This window comes from Phaenicophaeus curvirostris, chromosome 10, assembly GCF_032191515.1.
Source record: "Phaenicophaeus curvirostris isolate KB17595 chromosome 10, BPBGC_Pcur_1.0, whole genome shotgun sequence".
Taxonomy (NCBI): domain Eukaryota; kingdom Metazoa; phylum Chordata; class Aves; order Cuculiformes; family Cuculidae; genus Phaenicophaeus; species Phaenicophaeus curvirostris.
Genome location: NC_091401.1, coordinates 15634131 through 15651025, shown reverse-complemented (window position 1 = coordinate 15651025; position 16895 = coordinate 15634131). Strand labels below are relative to the sequence as shown.

At 62.8% G+C, this 16895-nt stretch overlaps 2 protein-coding genes across 5 annotated transcripts; one reads left to right on the top strand and one right to left on the bottom strand.

Annotated features, from left to right (window-relative positions):
• Positions 1 to 887: 887 nt before the first annotated feature.
• On the top strand, positions 888 to 13238 carry CLCN2 (chloride voltage-gated channel 2). Of its 4 annotated transcripts, XM_069864636.1 has the most exons (23): positions 888 to 977; positions 5079 to 5235; positions 5668 to 5799; positions 5918 to 6046; positions 6590 to 6723; positions 6801 to 6878; positions 6992 to 7070; positions 7671 to 7796; positions 7867 to 7951; positions 8063 to 8164; positions 8246 to 8330; positions 8408 to 8563; positions 8865 to 8934; positions 9088 to 9198; positions 9418 to 9631; positions 9723 to 9856; positions 9973 to 10311; positions 10378 to 10451; positions 10711 to 10755; positions 12385 to 12423; positions 12609 to 12713; positions 12786 to 12872; positions 12952 to 13238. In XM_069864636.1, exons 1-23 carry the CDS (start codon positions 927 to 929, stop codon positions 13156 to 13158), a joined length of 2739 nt encoding a protein of 912 aa, XP_069720737.1. In that variant the 5' UTR covers positions 888 to 926; the 3' UTR covers positions 13159 to 13238. The 4 variants fall into 4 exon arrangements, 2 of the variants coding, with proteins under 2 accessions (XP_069720737.1, XP_069720738.1); XM_069864637.1 differs by lacking the exon at positions 10711 to 10755 and having other exon boundaries at positions 12952 to 13237; XR_011338074.1 differs by lacking the exons at positions 10711 to 10755; positions 12786 to 12872; positions 12952 to 13238 and having other exon boundaries at positions 9973 to 10315; positions 12609 to 12644.
• Positions 13239 to 13555: 317 nt separating this feature from the next.
• LOC138724742 (uncharacterized) lies at positions 13556 to 16744 on the bottom strand. Its single transcript, XM_069864959.1, has 4 exons — positions 16509 to 16744; positions 15578 to 15768; positions 14791 to 14942; positions 13556 to 13895 (listed from the first exon to the last, which is right to left on the bottom strand). Exons 1-4 carry the CDS (start codon positions 16742 to 16744, stop codon positions 13707 to 13709), a joined length of 768 nt encoding a protein of 255 aa, XP_069721060.1. The 3' UTR covers positions 13556 to 13706.
• Positions 16745 to 16895: the final 151 nt, after the last annotated feature.

Here is a 16895-nt window from a genome sequence, read left to right as displayed (position 1 = left end):
TGCCCTTGGGAACGTAGGCCAGCAGGGTGGTGGCACCCACAGCAGCCTTGCAGCGTGCTGGTGGCCCACAACCGGGCATGCTGGTGGCAGCGGGCAAAGCGTGTGTCCTGGCACGGGGCAGCCCCTCCGGATGAATGTCCCGCTGTGGCAGGGCAGTGCCAGGAGTTGACGAGTGAGGAGGGAGCTCCGTGCCCAGGGACACAATGAGCAGGCAGCCCATTTTATTGCCTCCCTGCCGCAAACCAGTACCCTGCCCCCAGCCCAGCCATCACCATCCACCCCTGGGGGTGCCAACGTCAAACCGGAGGGTGGCACCGGGGCGGTGCAAACTAGCCCATTCCTGGTCCAGTGAAACACCAGCCTGGCAGTGGCACGGGATCCATCTTTCACTGCGCATAGAGGTGCCACGCAGTGCCCCAGGGAGGAGGCGCAGGTGCCAGCGTCCGGCTTGTCATGCTGGATCGCCTCGCTCAAGGATTCTTAGTGCTCCGCTCTGCCTGCAGAGAAGGGCTGAGCTCTGGCTGCGCGGTGGGTTCAGCAACCACGAGCGGAGCCCCCCATCACCATCCTCCTCCTCCCGCGCAGCGCTGAGCATCATCGCGGTAAGGACCAGCTCCTCGACGGCTTCGAGCTCAGCCCTTCCCGGGCGAGGATGCTGAGGTTCTGCGCACCCTGTGGGGCTCCTTGTGAGATTTCGAGGGTGCTGCACCCCAAGGCTGAGCTCAGCCAGGCGCGGGCATCGGCGGGGACGAGAAGGTTAGCCTCCCATCCCGGCTCCTCCATCTCTACCCGGCTGTGTGCGGGGCGGAGCGCAGCCGGTCCCTCCCCCGGGCATCGCTCCGGGTCCGCCCCGCACAGACCGGGAGGAGCCGCCGCGGGCACCGGGCACGGGTACGGGTAGAAGCAGCAGCAGCAGCCCCCGTGCCATGGCCTCGGAGAGCGAGGCGCAGCGGGCGCTGCAGTATGAGCAGACCTTGGTGAGTACCGGGGTGCGGGGGGGGACTGGCTCCAGGCTGGGGCTGAGAAGGGCAGAGGAGTGGGAGTGCCACCCCGCAGCCCACCCCCCTTCTCCAGCAGCAGAGGAGCCCACCTGAGCCCCCACGGCCAAGGCACAACTTCTACATGCCCTTCATTCCCGCTCCCCAAATCCCCTCGTCATCAGGTGGTGCCCACCCTGCGAGGCTTCCCCCGGGCACCCTTCACCCCATTCCGGACTGCGTGTTCCCGGCCCTCTGCCCCCTAAGATACCGTATCTCCTCTGCCTGCAACCTTAGCCCCATGTTTACAACTTCAGCAGCTCCGGGGGTGCCCTCCCTCCCTGCCGTGCCCACAGCCCTTCCGCTGCCCCCAGCCCTCAGACATCCCGGGCAAAGGTGCTTCTCCCCGAACTCTGCTTGGGATGGTGCCCAGGGTGGCTCAGGAAACAGGTACTTTGCCCTGGTGAAGGCTTTCAGCCAGGCAGAGATGGGAAGGTGGGGAGGTGGGCAGGGAAAAGGGGGCTGAGCTGCTGTCAGGCACCCGTGCCCACGGCTGTTCGAGTTTGCCGAGAGCCTGAGCTGGTTGGTACAAGTAGGACCAGACCCAATGGGGCTCACCCAACCGGGCTGTGGGCACCAGTCGGTGTTCGGGTGCTGCTGCACCAAGCACCCTCTGCACCATCTTTTTAAGCACCCAGAGCCCTCGTCTGGGGGTCCCCCTCAGTGCCAACCCCGAGCTGCCCCTCCCCATCACTGTTGGGTGGATGCGGGGCACTGGCTGGCCATGGGAGCCCTGGCTTTGTCTAGCGTCTCCGTGATCTTATCAGCCCCGCGGTGCCTCCGCAGCTGGGCTGAGCCAGGGAACAAGCCGGGGCACAACAGGGGCACTGTCTGACACAGGGTGTGGGGGAGCTTCTTCCCAGTGCTGTGTCCACTGTGGGTGGCAGAGAGACCAGCCCAGCCGGGCACTGTGGGCAGAGGAGCCTGCGGTCAGCATGGGAGGAGAGGAACGCTGGGCCGATATTGGGACAGCCTTGCGCAGCACCGGCAGACTTTGCCCTCCTTCCTCTGGGTGGGGTAGCACCCGTGCCCTGGGTGCACCAGAGCACCCGTGCCCGTGGCCTCTGGGCTGTGGTGAGGCTCACAAAACCCCCTGGGGCTTGTGGGTGAGGCTGGGTGCGGGCATCAGTCCCACAGCCTCACACCTGGCTTTCCGGAGTTGCCTGTGCACACACCTCCCCAGTGCATCTGAGCCACCTCCAGCTCCTGCTGGCACCTGCCAGGGGGATCAGGATCCAGCTGGAGCCTGGCACGGGCTAGACTGCCCTGGGGACAGCTCTGGGGCATCACAGCCAGGCTGTGGGGCTGTGACCAAAGACCCCCACCCCACATCCTTACTCCACCCCAGATATCACCAGTCCCAGGGTGCCACAGCCCCAGCTCTCAAGGTCTCCTTAGACCACAACATCCCTCCCTGAGGACCCTGTGCCAGGCAGGTACCCATGAGAGCCCCTGGCCATGCTAAAGGTGCCAGGGTCCACGCCGGCTCCGGTGCCCCCCGCATGTCCAGCTGCTGGGGTGGGGGGGGGGCAAAGGGCCCCTAGGGGCTGCGGATTAATCTTGACAAACTGCCCTTGTTCGCCGCGGAGCCGCTCAGGGCGATTACAGCCTGGCTAAGACGCCCAGCGTGACACCCCCCCAGCCTCTGCCTGCCCGCTGCCAGCGAGGGACCCCCCCCAGAATCATAATTTTTGGAGGGAAGATTGGCTGCCACTGGCCTTGTGGAGGTGGGCATTGCTGCCAGGCGAGCTGGGTGCTCTGGAACAGAGTGGCACAGGGACAGAGCAGCGCCAGATGCCAGCACCCGCCGCAGGCGCAGCATCGCTGTGGCGCAGCAGGCACTGCCCAGGGGCTGCGGCATGGCCCGTGCCCACAGCGCCGGAGCCCAGCACCAACATAGCGGTCTTGGCCCGCGCTTGTGTCCCTGGGTGCCCCCTGCCAGGTTCCCCCCCTCCCCGTGCCCACTCCCTGCCTGCCCAGCACTGTGATTGTTCAGCTGCTTCGCGGCGGAGGCCGGAGTCCCGGGGCTGTTTGTGTTTCAAAAGGCCTTTGTGGAAAAATAACCCAAGTGGGAGGAGGAGGAGGAAGGAGATGAGCCCACCGCTGGCCTTCTCCAAGGCCCCACGGCCGTGCCAGGGCTACGGGCATGGTGGCTGCAGCTTCCCGGCACCCCTGGCATCCCACGTCCTGCCCGTGGGGCTGTGGCACGGGGCACAGGGGTGGCTTGGGGTGGCAGGTGGCAGCGCGGTGACGCGCCTCCTTCTCTTGTACTTATGTTGTTGCAAGTGGGTTTGGCTGCAAACGGTGGGGAGAGGGGGAGCGAAGTCCTCCCTCACAAGCAGGCTGGATCCCCCCGTGGCTGGGTGACCCCAAATCGGGGGCACAGCCCCAGGAGGTGGCACCAAACCCCTTCGTGGGCACTCAGCGTGGGGCTGGCCGTGGGGTGGCAGTGGGGCTGGGGGAGGCAGGCACTTGGCAAGGGGCAGCAGCTCCTTGGGGTCCTGGCTTGTTTCATCTTCCAGTGGAAACAAGCTTCGTCCGAAGGCAGCCTTTGAACACAGGGCCCCGTGTGGGGCTGGGGTCCTCCGGCAGCCGATGCTTGATCTGGACCCCTGAGGAGACCAAGCAGGCATTTCTGCCTCACTTGTGCCTTCCCACCAGCGTATTTCCATAGGCTGAGCCCGTGCTGGGCAGGAGTTTGGGGGCATGCCAGGAAGGGGTCAGCAATGGAAATGAATATGCCCCCCCTACCTGTATCACCCCCCTCCCTCCCACTGCCAAGCACAACCCGGGTATTAGGCAGCAGAGAATCCACCTGGCGCCATTCTGGCTGCTTTCTTCTCCTAGCCAAAGGGACCTGGGCAGGAGCGATGCCCCGTGAGAAATACACCTTGGTGCTATCCCCACGGAGAGCTGGCACATGCCAGGAGGCTGGGGCTGGTGAGGATGACCAGGGTGCTAGGCCTGGGCTGCCCATGTGCTGAGCGCAGTGCCCACCCACGGCGTTGCCCCTCTGCTGGGTGCCAGCACGGGCCGTGCCAGGGAGGAGGGCGGCTGCGCCTCGGCTGGGCAGCCACGCGCTGCGCTGGCACACCACAGCGGGTGGGCACGGCATCGGCATGGGGCTCACGTCGTCCTGACATGGGAGCCTGGCAGGGCCCCCACAGCCCTGAAGCCTCCCTTTGTCCCGGGCCAACCTCTGGCGCTTGGCATTCAGGTCATGCCGGGGGGAGTGAGGCGGAATCCAAGCAACCGAGTCCTTGGCAGTGCCTGCCAGCGCAGGACAAATGCCCCCGGCTCTGCAGGGAGGACGGACACAAAGAGCTCCTGGCTGGCACCAGGGGCACTGCCAGGGCCACCCCCCTGCCAAGGCCAGGCCACGTGCCGCGGCCGGACAGGAGGCACACAAGGGGCGTGGAGCCCCCTGCACCCCCTTGCTCCCCAAAATCCACTCCTCACCACCCAGGGAATGCCCCATGCTTGATGCTGTGCCTCTCGCTCCCACGAGCCTGGGGGGTACCCAGCACCCTCCCTGCCATACTGCCCCTCTGCCATGGCTGAGACCGGACAGCTCACGTCACACGTGGCCTGCCAAGCCTGTCTCCTAGCGGGGAGTTCAGCGTTGCTTTTAGTGATGCCAAGAGGAGCTGCTTGCGGAGCACCAGCACAACCCCAATAACAGCCCTCAGAAAGTCTCCTGGCCAAACTGGCTGCGCTCCCACTGCCGGAGGCCCTTCCCCACCTTCCGCCAGCCCAGCCCAGTGCCCAGGGCACCTGGGCAGGGCCAGGGACTGGTACCAGCAGTGCTGGCTGCCTGTGCTGGGAGCGTGGGCAAAGCTGTCCTCATTGATCCCTAGATCGTTATCTGCCCAGCCCCTTCCCCTGGGGTTCCATGGCCCTATACTGCCTTGCCTGGTACCCTCTGGTACTTGGAGGCCATGCCAGCGTGCCTGCCGCTCCCCTGACTCAGTTTCCCCACTTGGGCACAGCAGCTGAGGTGCCAGCCCCCCTCTGACTTCCCTGCACCTTTCTTCTCCCCAGATGTATGGGCGCTACACGCAGGACCTGGGCACCTTTGCCAAGGATGAAGCAGCCCGGCTGCGGCTGCAGCAGGAGAAAGGAGAAGGGGGCACCCACCGGCCTCGCCGCCCCTCCGAGCTGCTGGAGTACACCCAGGGCCGCTGTGCCCCCTGCCGCGGTAAGGGCCACCAGGGATGGGGACAGGGGTAAGGGGGACACCGGTGGGCACAGCCCCACAGCAACGCATGGTCTGGGCACTCTGGGCACGGCTGCCCACAGTGACAGCAGATAAGATTTCTCTGACTGTTACGGGACACCGACGCCGAGGACAATGCCACCTGCCCGCCAGGCAGCAGGGACACAATGGCTCAAAATAGATGGGTTGGGGGGGGGCCCAGCTCCTCCGCCGGGGGCCGTGCCAGGGGAGCTGTGCTGGTGGGAGGCATGTGCCCGGCGGTGCCGTTTGTCTCGCTGTTCCTGCCCGTGGTGGTGTCACAGCTGTGGTGGCCGGTGCTTGTGCGCTGGAGGGTGCTGGGTCGGTGCTGCGGCTTGTGAGTGCTGGTGTCCAGCCATGGGGCACCCAGCCCTCAGCCTGACCTTTTGCCCACAGTCTGCGGCTTGCAGTGCCAGCGGTTCCTCATCTCCAAAGTGGGCGAGGACTGGGTCTTCCTCATTCTCCTGGGGCTGGTCATGGCGCTGGTCAGCTGGGCCATGGACTTTGCTATCGCCACCTGCCTCCAAGGTGAGCTGGCAGCGTGGTGCATGCTCCTGGGGCCGTGGCGGGGCAAGGGATGGCCGCACCGCAGCGTTGCGCCACACTGCTTGCCACCCATGACCCACCCGGCCGGCTGTGCCCACAGCCCAGAAGTGGATGTACGGGGGCCTGGACACCAACGTGCTGCTGCAATACCTGGCTTGGGTCACCTACCCCACTGTGCTCATCACCTTCTCAGCTGGCTTCACCCAGATCCTTGCGCCCCAGGCCGTGGGTAGGGCACTGGATGTGCTACCTGCACCCTAGTGGGGTGTCCCATCCCTGGGTCTGTGGGTATCCTCCTGGTTTATGGGGTTGGGGTCCTGGAGGTCTTCCAAGGGCTATGGCCTAGTACTCAGAGGGTCTTCTGGGAGCTAAGGGGTGGATGTCCTCCTGAACTATGGGCCTGGGGTTCTTCTAAGGGTTATGGACTTGTCTTAAGAGGATCTCCTGTGAGTAAAGGGGTTGGTGTCCTCCTGGGCTATGGTGCTAGGGGTCTTGGATGTCTTCCTAGGGCTAAGAGCTGGTCTTCAGAGGGTCTCCTGTGGCCAATGGAGTTGGAGACCCTGCGGGGCTGTGGGTTGAGCTGTCCCTATGTGGCCATTGGGCTCTTCCTACCAACTGGTACTGTGGGGAGAGGTGGAGAGATGTCTCTGGGGTCCCCCTATGGCAGTGGGCTGTGGGAGAGCATCAAGGATACCCCCCAGAACTATGGAGCAGGTGCTCCCCAGTATCCCTTCTCCATGGCTGTGGGTCAGGGCTGTTCCCATGGTGCCAGGCTCAGGGATCCCTGAGATGAAGACCATCCTGCGAGGTGTCGTGCTGAAGGAATACCTCACCCTCAAGACCTTCGTGGCCAAGGTGATTGGGCTGACGTGTGCCCTGGGCAGCGGTATGCCCCTGGGCAAGGAGGTAAGGGCAGTGACCAATACAGATCGGGTAGGGGGCTTTGGGGGGCACCATCCTCAGCCCCCCTGCTGTCCTCCCAGGGCCCCTTCGTCCACATCGCCAGCATGTGCGCAGCCCTACTCAGCCGCTTCCTCTCCCTCTTCGGGGGCATCTATGAGGTGAGCAGGGCTGGCTGGCCCCAGGGTGGCTCCACCTGTGCCAGGTGGTTTGACAGCACCCAGGGCACAGTGGGGCAAGGGGAAGTGCTCACTCAGCCCCGGCCCACCTGCAGAACGAGGCGAGGAACATCGAAATGCTGGCAGCTGCCTGTGCCGTCGGTGTTGGCTGCTGCTTCGCCGCCCCCATTGGAGGTAGGGTCACCTTGGGCCCCCTGAAACCCCACGCACCTCCCACCCGGGCACCAGGGTCCACCTGGTGAGGTGAGCAGGACCCCCAGGATGGCCGGCATGGGAGAGGGCAGTGCTGCTCCGCAGGGAGGAGGAATGGAGGAGCGGGCATCATCCTCCCGGAGGTGTAACGTCTGCTCTCGTCCTCTCCCCTGCCACCCTGTGCTACAGGGAGCCTCTCGCTCCGGCCCTGCTGAGCCCTGCCCATAGGTTGGTGATGTGTCTAACTCTTCCCTTGCCTTCTGCCTGCTGCACTGCCCCATCTGTCTGTCTGTCCATCTGTGTGCGCCCCCTCCACCCCAGTGCCGCCATGTCTCTACTCACATCCCCACGCTACCCTCTTGCTGGCGCTGGCTCCTGCTCTGCTGTACCCACTGCTGCCAGAGGGGGACCGGCCACGTGCTTTGCCAGGGAAGACCTTGAACCGGCCCATAGCATGTCCGTGGGGCTGGCTGGACCCCCGCAGGCTGTGCACGAGCATGGGGTCAGGGTGGGAAGCATGCCAGGTGCCGAGGACCTACCTGGGTTTCGCCGCCTCCCTCGTGTTCTTCCCCCTGGTGCCAGGCGTCCTCTTCAGCATCGAGGTCACCTCCACCTTCTTTGCTGTTCGCAACTACTGGCGTGGCTTCTTCGCTGCCACCTTCAGTGCCTTCATCTTCCGGGTCCTCGCCGTCTGGAACAAGGATGAAGGTACCTCCAAGTGGGGTCGAGGGCATGGGGGTTCACCTGTCCAGCCCTGCTGACCCTGACGCTCCCCCAGAGACGATCACAGCACTGTTCAAGACCCGCTTCCGCCTTGACTTCCCCTTCGACCTGCAGGAGCTGCCAGCCTTTGCCGTCATCGGGTGAGTGCACCCACCGTGGCACCCGTTCCATGGCTCCGGGGTAGTGGTGATGCTGCTGGTGATGGCAGTGGCAGCAGGACATGTGGGTGCTCACCCCTTGCCTCTGCCCAGGATTGCCAGTGGCTTCGGGGGTGCCCTCTTTGTCTACCTCAACCGCAAGATCGTGCAGTTCATGCGCCGCCAGAAGACTATCAACCGCTTTCTCATGAAGAAGTAGGTGCCCGGTGGTCCCTGGCACTGGGGCAGTGGAGCGGAGGCTGCACCGTCAACCCCTGCCCTGTGCCATCCCACCAGGCGCCTGCTCTTCCCTGCCCTGGTGACGCTGCTTATCTCCACGCTGACCTTCCCACCTGGCTTTGGACAGTTCATGGCCGGCCAGGTACCCACCGTGGGGTGGCACAACAGTCTCTGCTCTGGGGTCATCGCCAGCCCCAGCTGACTCCTGCCCCTTGCCAGCTCACCCAGAAGGACACCCTGGTGACGCTCTTCGACAACCAGACATGGGCCAAGCAGGGGGTCAGTGATGAGTTTGAGTACTTGGGCATCCTGGAGGCCTGGCGCCACCCCCGCTCCAATGTCTTTGTGACCCTTGTTGTCTTCATCCTCATGAAGGTGGGTGCCTCCTGGCTCTGGGGACGGGCTCCTGGATGCCACTAGAGAGGTGCTGGGTGGTTGCTAGTGAGGTAGCACTGGGAGGCATTGAGTGGCTGCTCCCAGAGGCCACCAAGGTGTTGACTGGGTGTCCCCAACATGTCATCAAAGGAATCTTGGCTGGGAGGTGCTGGCAGGCTGCCCCATGGCATGATGTGGTGTCCGTGTCCTGCTCCAGGGCAACCAGTGGTGGGGCACAGCAGGGACAGGAGGCAGGGCTGCAGCAGAGAGGGCAACTAACCTGTCTGTGTCCCCTGTGCAGTTCTGGATGTCAGCCTTGGCCACCACTATTCCGGTGCCCTGTGGAGCCTTCATGCCTGTCTTCGTCATTGGTGAGAGCCTGTACCCCATGTGGACAGGGCAGGAGGAGGGAGCAACCTGCCTGGCCACAATGGAATGTCCCCAGGTGTCCCCATTCCCAGCAGTGCCATGAGGCTGGCCTGGGAGAATCCCTGCGCCCACTCCCGGCACCTCTCTGTGAGCAGGGGCAGCCTTTGGGCGCCTGGTTGGGGAGAGCATGGCAGCCTGGTTCCCCGACGGCATCCACACTGACAGCAACACCTACCGCATCGTCCCAGGGGGCTACGCTGTGGTGGGTAAGTACCAGGCTGGCATAGGGACACCATGGTGTGCATCGCTTGGAGATGCTCCAAAAGAGCCAGTGGATTCCCCAGAACTGATGTGATGTCCCCAGAGACTGAGGGTGGCCCAAGAGGTTGCCAGTCTCAGCATGAGGTGGATGCCGCAGGGGTTAGGACCCAGCCTGGAGGGCAGCACCTGATGGCCACCCCCGTGTCTCCCGGGAATGGGAACAGGGGCAGCCGCATTGTCAGGTGCCGTCACCCACACCGTGTCCACGGCCGTCATCGTCTTCGAGCTGACGGGGCAGATCTCGCACATCCTGCCCGTCATGATCGCCGTCATCCTGGCCAACGCCGTGGCCCAGAGCCTCCAGCCCTCCCTCTACGACAGCATCATCCGCATCAAGAAGCTGCCCTACCTCCCTGAGCTGGGCTGGGGCCACCACGAGTGAGTGTGTGTCCCCTGCCCTGTCCCCAAGCTCCCCACTAGGCACAAGGGGAGGGGTTGGCATCACCTAGAGGACACCCATCCTGGGCAGGAAATACAACGTGCGGGTGGAGGACATCATGGTGCGTGACATCCGCTACGTCACCCTCAACTGCAAGTACCGGGACCTTCAGCACGTCGTGCACAGCACCAAGATGAAGAGCCTGCCACTGGTGGAGTCGGCTGGTGAGACCAGGCAGGGGGCTGTGCCAGCAGCTACACTGAATGTGGGGTTTGTCAGGATGTTGTGGGTGGCAAAGGGGGCATCAGGAACCAACATAGCTTCTCACTGCCACCGGCAGAGTCCATGATCTTGCTGGGCTCCATTGAGCGGGCGCAGCTGGGGGCCCTGCTCAGCCACCAGCTCAGCCCCCAGCGCCGGCTCCAGGCTCTGCAGCAGAAGGCACTGGCCGACAATGGCCACCGGGTCTCCAATGCCAGCATTCGCTTCCAGGTGAGGGAGGCAGCCAGCACAGGGAACCCCCTGCCAGGGTGCCCCCTGCTGCTGTGCCACCACCACCCTGTCCCCCCACAGATCAGCACAGACGCCTCCTCGGGCGCCCCTTCCCGTGCCGCCTCCCGCAAGCCCCTAAAGCCAGCGCTGAAGCGGGTGCCCAGCAGCCTGGCCGAGACCCCCCTGGGTGAGTCTGTGTCCAGATCCCCCATCCCCTGCCCATGTTCCCCTGCTGACCCCTCCCTGCCCACAGCTGGCACCACTGACCATGCTGGCATCGCCCTCAAGAGCCTCTTCTGTGCCAACACCGCCACAGAGCCCACCGAGGTGAGCGCCTGGACCTGCCAGGCCCCACTTGACCCTGCCTGGTCCTTTCTGATTGCCGTCATCCTCTCCCATCAATCCCACCCCTTCTAATTACATCCCACCCCTGCTCATCCCCACTCCTGCCAATTCTCACCCCATCCCTTCCTATCCCTGCTCATCCCTGTTCATCCCTGCTCATCGTTTCCCACTCCTGCTCGGCCCTGCCCATGGCAGCACCGCCCCATGCACTAACGCCGCTGTCTCTCCCCCTGTGGCCCAGGGCAAGGCCCATCGCAAGGCCAAACACGTCCGTATTTCCATCACGGTAAGCCGCAGCCGATCCCAGGCTGCATATGGTGCCCTTCAGCCAATTGGAGCCCAGCACAGATTCTCTGAACCAATCAGGGCACTGGCAAGATTCTGCTTGGCCAATCATGTCTTGGCTGTGTTTGTGCAGCCAATCAGACAGCGCTGATTCCGCTCAGCCGATTGCATCCTCCCAATCCCAACCAGACCATCCTGGCGAATTGTAGGGTGACCCAGAGCCTCATGGCCAGTCCCGGCTGTGGGTTAGGCCACTCTGCTCAGCCAGTCGTGGCACAGCCTGCATTCTCCCCACCAATCACAAGCCTGGCTTGTCCCACCATGTCAAATTGTGGTGTGATATATATCCTCCCAACCAATCATGTTACCCGAACAGGGCCTTTTCCAAACCGTGCCTGCGTGCAGCCTGCACCCTGCCTGCATGTGCTGCTCACACTCTTCGCACGTGCTGCTTGTGCTCTTCCTACGTGCTCCCTGCACCCTGCTCACGTGCTGACTGCCCTCTGCCCACATGTGCTGCCTTCACCCTGCCAGCATGTGCTGCCTGCACTCTTCCCACGTGCTCCCTGTGCTCTGCCCACGTGCTACTCATTCTCTTCCCACATGCCGCCTGCACCCTGCTCACGTGCTGCTTGCACCCTTCCCCCCATGCAGTGCTACAGACTAGGAGAAGTCTGGCTGGAAAGCTGCCTGGTGGAGAAGGACCTGGGGGTGTTGGTTGGCTGCGACTGAACATGAGCCAGCAGTGGCCCAGGTGGCCAAGAAGGCCAATGGCATCTTGGCTTGTATCAGAAACGGTGTGACCAGCAGGTCCAGGGAGGTTATTCTCCCTCTGTACTCTGCACTGGTGAGACCGTTCCCTGAATCCTGTGTTCAGTTCTGGGCCCCTCACCACAAGAAGGATGTTGAGGCTCTGGAGCAAGTCCAGAGAGGAGCAATGAAGCTGGTGAAGGGGCTGGAGAACAGGCCTTATGAGTAACGGCTGAGAGAGCTGGGGTTGTTTAGCCTTGTGAAGAGTCTGAGGGGAGACCTCATTGCTCTCTACAACTCCCTGAAAGGAGGTTGAGGAGAGGAGGGTGCTGGCCTCTTCTCCCAAGTGACAGGAGACAGGACAAGAGGGAATGGCCTCAAGCTCCACCAGGGGAGGTTCAGGCTGAACATTAGGAAAAAATATTTCACGGGAACTGTCATTGGGCCCTGGAACAGGCTGCCCAGGGAGGTGGTTGATTCACCTTCCCTGGAGGTGTTTAAGGCACGGGTGGATGAGGCGCTGAGGCGTATGGTTTAGTGATTGATGGGAATGGTTGGACCCGATGATCCGGTGGGTCTTTTCCAACCTGGTGATTCTATTCTATTCTATTCTATTCTATTCTATTCTATTCTATTCTATTCTATTCTATTCTATTCTATTCTATTCTATTCTATTCTATTCTATTCTATTCTATTCTATTCTATTCTAGATTCTAAGTGCTGCCTGTGCTCTTCCCACATGCCACCTGCCCCCTGCCCACACGCGCCTGCACTTGGCCCCTGTGCTGCCCACCCCCTGTCCCGTTGCTCTCCCATGCTGCCTGCAGCCTCCCTGCCTGCTCCCTGCCTGCCAGCCTGCTCACACGTGCCTCTTTTGCAGGAGGAGATGGACCTGGGTGACAAGATGACCCCAGCAGAGGTGAGGGGGTGGGCAGGGGCAGGCATGGCCCTCCTGCCCACGAGGACCCAAGTGATCCCAGTGGGGTATCAAGGCGTGCTGGAAGGGGACAATGCCCCCACAGTGCTGGGTGGAGGGAGGGCAGGGGGACTTAGCTGGCACCCTGGGGGCCTGTGCCCCCTGCCACATGGTGTGTCCAACCCCAGATCTTGGAGTGGGAAGAGCAGCAGCTGGATCAGCTCGTGGACTTCAGCAGTGCTAAGATCGACCCCGCACCCTTCCAGCTGGTGGAGCACACATCGCTGCACAAGGTGGGCCCGGGCACCCCTGGACCCCCATATCAGACCCTCCTGGACCCCCAGCTTACATCCCTCTTCCTGCAGACCCACACCATCTTCTCGCTGCTGGGACTGGACCATGCGTACGTCACCAGCATTGGTCGCCTGGTGGGCATGGTGTCCCTCATGGAGGTGAGCAGGGAGCATGGGGATGGGGCACAGGGTGGGGGACACCCAGAGCCACCTGCCCATGGGTTTGGGGTGCCCACAGCTGCGCAAGGCCATCGAGGGCTCACTGACAGCAAAGGGGGTGAAGGTGCGCCCGCCACTCGCCAGCTTCCGCGACAGCACTGCCAGCGCCGGCGAGCCTGACACCACCGCCCTGCACCAGCTCTGGGACCGCCACCAGCACCACTCCATGCCTCGTGAGGCCAGCTCCAGGGGCGACAATGATAACAACACACCCAAGGAGCAGTGAGACAAGGTCCCCGCCATGTCCCCAGGTGCCACAGAGATCCTTGGCAGGTGCTGGGTGAAGCTTGTGGCGGGCTCGGCATAGGGTTGAGCACCCTTCATCCAGTGCCGCTGCCCCTGTCCTGTGGCAGGGGCTGCCCAGGTGACTACCATGTCCCCCGCCTTCCTCCCAGCTCTAGGGGCTTCCCACTTCACTACCTCCACCAACTCCACTCCAGCACCTGTGCCCCCTGGCAGAGCCCTCACTCCCCCACCCACGGACAGCCCAATGTCCCTGCATGGGGTGGCACATGGGGCAGAGGGGCATCAGGTCCGGGTGCCTTGTGGCTGGGAATGGGGGGTCCTGCTGGCTCTCCACTGTATGCCTCTCCCCCTCATGTAAATACAGAGATTTTTATATTAATTTAATAAATGGACTTTATAAGCAGAGCCAGAGTGCCAAGGGGCTGGATGTGGGGAGGGGGCACAGCCAGCGGGCACTGGCTGAGCCTTGCCGTGGCTCTGGGTTTGGCATCGCTCGGGGCAAGAAGCATTTCTTTACCAGGTGCCAGTTCAGAGCGTGGCCTCGCTGCGATACTGCGGCTGCGGGGGCTCACTGGGGCTCGCAGTGGTGCGGCGGTGAGCAGTGATCACCAGCGTGCCGGTCTCGGTGAGGGCACAGCTCACTGACAGCGGATCCGTGTCCTCAGGCAGCTGGCACTTGTGAGTGAAGGTGTCGCAGACGGTGCCATCCTCAGCCACCTGCAGGGAGGCAGCGCTGCATGTAGCACGTTCCCAGTTACCGCAGCGCTAGTGACAGGGCAACTCCCAGTAGCCCCAGCTCCAGCAGGGAGCAAAAGAGTGACTTGGGAGCAAGTCCCAATTACTCCATTGCCAGCAGAGCAGTTCCACTTGCTTCAGCCTTGGAGTAATTTCCAGTTATCACAGTGTCAGCAGTGACTGGTGAAAGGGCTGGAGAACAAATCTTATAAGGAGCAGCTGAGAGAGCTGGGGTTGTTTAGCCTGGAGAAGAGGAGGCTGAGGGGAGACCTCATTGCTCTCTACAACTACCTAAAAGGAGGTTGTGGAGAGGAGGGAGCTGGCCTCTTCTCCCAAGTGACAGGAGACAGGACAAGAGGGAATGGCTTCAAGCTCCACCAGGGGAGGTTCAGGCTGGACATTAGGAAAAAATTTTTCATGGAAAGGGTCATTGGGCACTGGAACAGGCTGCCCAGGGAGGTGGTTGGTTCACCTTCCCTGGAGGTGTTTAAGGGACGGGTGGATGAGGCGCTGAGGGGCATGGTTTAGTGATTGATGGGAATGGTTGGACTCGATGACCCGGTGGGTCCTTTCCAACCTAGTGATTCTATGATTCTATGACTGTTCCCAATTGCTGCCCCTCAGCAGAGAATGCAGTGGTGCAGGAGTTCCTGGTTGCCCCATTCTCTGGGAGGACAGTTCCCAGTTATCCCAGTGCCAGCATGGGCAATTCCCATTTACCCCAGTGCAGGAGAGATGCAGTGGAGCTAAAGCTACTTGTTGACCCATCACCAGGCAATAGCTCCCAGTTACCCCAGTGCAGGAGAGGGTGTCACGAGGCAGAACCTCTGCTGCGCAGTGACTGGGGAGCAGAATGGTGCCCTCAGGGGCGCCTCACCTTCTCAGCCTGGATGGCGATGTGGCAGTTGGAGGTGGTCACCACGATGTCAGGAGGCTCGAACTGGCTGACATCAGCCACTACCTGGTAGGTGTCACCCTGGGCGTGCACCCAGGTGCCCAGGCTGCAGGGGCACACGGTGCCTGGGGACCCTGTTGGCATTGAGGGGCTGCCAGTGAGAAGGCATGGGAGCACAGTGACAGGGGCTGGAGCTCCAGGGGGCTGTGAGAGAGGCTGGAGACACTGGGATTAGCAGGTGGCATTGGGGGATTGGGGACATAGGGGATGCTGGGGGGTTGCATGGTAAAATAGGGGCCTTAGAGTTATGTGAGGTGATGTGTGGAAATCTGGGGTAGCAGGAGGCACTAGGGAGGCTGGAGGCACCCGAAGATACTGTAAGGGTCTGGGGGCACTGGACAACCTGGGGACAGCAGGGAAGTGGCACAGAGGATGGCTAGGGAAGTCTAGGGTGGAGCGGTGGGGCTGGGGTGACAGAGGGACTACAGGGGTGTACAGGAAAGTGTGTGGGATAATAGGGGACACCAAGGGGTCAGGGGTACAAAGGTGGTGATGGGGACGTAAGGGCAGCTATGAAGGTCTGGGAGGAGCAGGAAAGGACACAGAGGGGTCCAAAAGCACCAGGGTGCTCAGAAGAGTCTGGGGAGCTGGGGGCACGTGGGTCTGGGGACAGCAGGGACACTGAGAACACTGGGGAATTGGGGGGTTGGCACAAAGGGACTGGGGGAGGACAGTCCGGGGAGCATTTGGGGACCCCCAGCCCCTTTACCTGGGTACCCGAAGGCCTCATGTGCCCGTGTCCCAAAGGGGCCGTGTCGCCGGTCGCTCTCGAAGTGGGGCTCGCCATGGCCCTGGCCATAGGTGCTGATGTGCTCGGTGCGGTAAGCAGAGGCCATGGCGCCTGCTGCCTGTGCCCCCCAAGGCCCCTGCCACAGGGAGGGGGCCAGACGCTCGCCACCACTGCGAGATGCCCATAATTAGACACCTCAGCCCCAGGAATGCGAGATAAGGACCGAGGCCCCACTGTCACCCTGCAGGGACGCGGGCTGGGGGATGTGTCACTGCCACCCGTCCTACCCTGGTTCCCTGCGGAGGAGGTGCCCCCCACCAGCCTGCAAGAAGAGGAACTTGGCACAGTGCTTGCACAACAGACTTTATTCAAGGCCTGGCAGGATGGAGGAGAGAGTGCCAGGGTGTGGGCACGCTATGGGTTCCCCACGGGTAGTGCTGCAGCGGGGTGGGGGGCTTGGGCATCTCCCACGGGTATGCACACGCGTGCACATGCACATACACTCCCAGGGGTGAACACACACACACACGTGCATCCACACGCAGAGCTGAGCCCTCCCCTCCTGCAGGCAACCTAAACCCCCTCAGCCCGTCCCAGCGCCATGGGCTGTCCCCAGACAGGGATGGGGGTGGTAGCAGGTGGCAGGGAGCCCATTGACGTGGTGTCAGACCTGCTGGTCCTTGCATCTCCCCGCAGCTTGGCCATGCAGGGCAGAGGAGAGCCAGCCCCACAGCGGGCACCCCATGGCAGGGATGGGGGAATGGGTGCTGTGCCTGGCAGAGATTGATGGGAGGTGCTTGGGGACTGGTGGGAGCAGGGGTGCAGTGGGTGCTCGGGGCATCCTGGGTGCGAGGCCGGGTTGGGTGAGGAGCAGCATGCAGCAGGCAAGCGGCCCCACAAGAACACATGCCATGCGGGAAGCGGGGCGCAAGCGTTGGCAAAAACTGGCATTTCCCCCCGAGATGGCATGCCCAGACCCACGGCATGGCCCTCGGGGTCCCCCGCGCTGGGGTGCCACCCCCGGCCAGGACGGAGGAGGCTGTCACCCTTCATGTAGGCACTTGGTTCCCTGCTAGGGGTGAGTGACTTGGGGACAGGGATATCGGTCCGGAGACCTGCCGCCACCCTCCTCTCTCTACCCCACATTGCCCCATGGCAGACTTGGGGAGCCCCCCCCCATCACAAGGCTGGCTGGGAGTGCTGTCACTGGTGGCGGCCCAGAGTCCCCAGCCTAGGGACATCACCCACCGGGCCCCGCGACCTCCCCATGCTGCCCCACACACGTAAAAAAGTATAG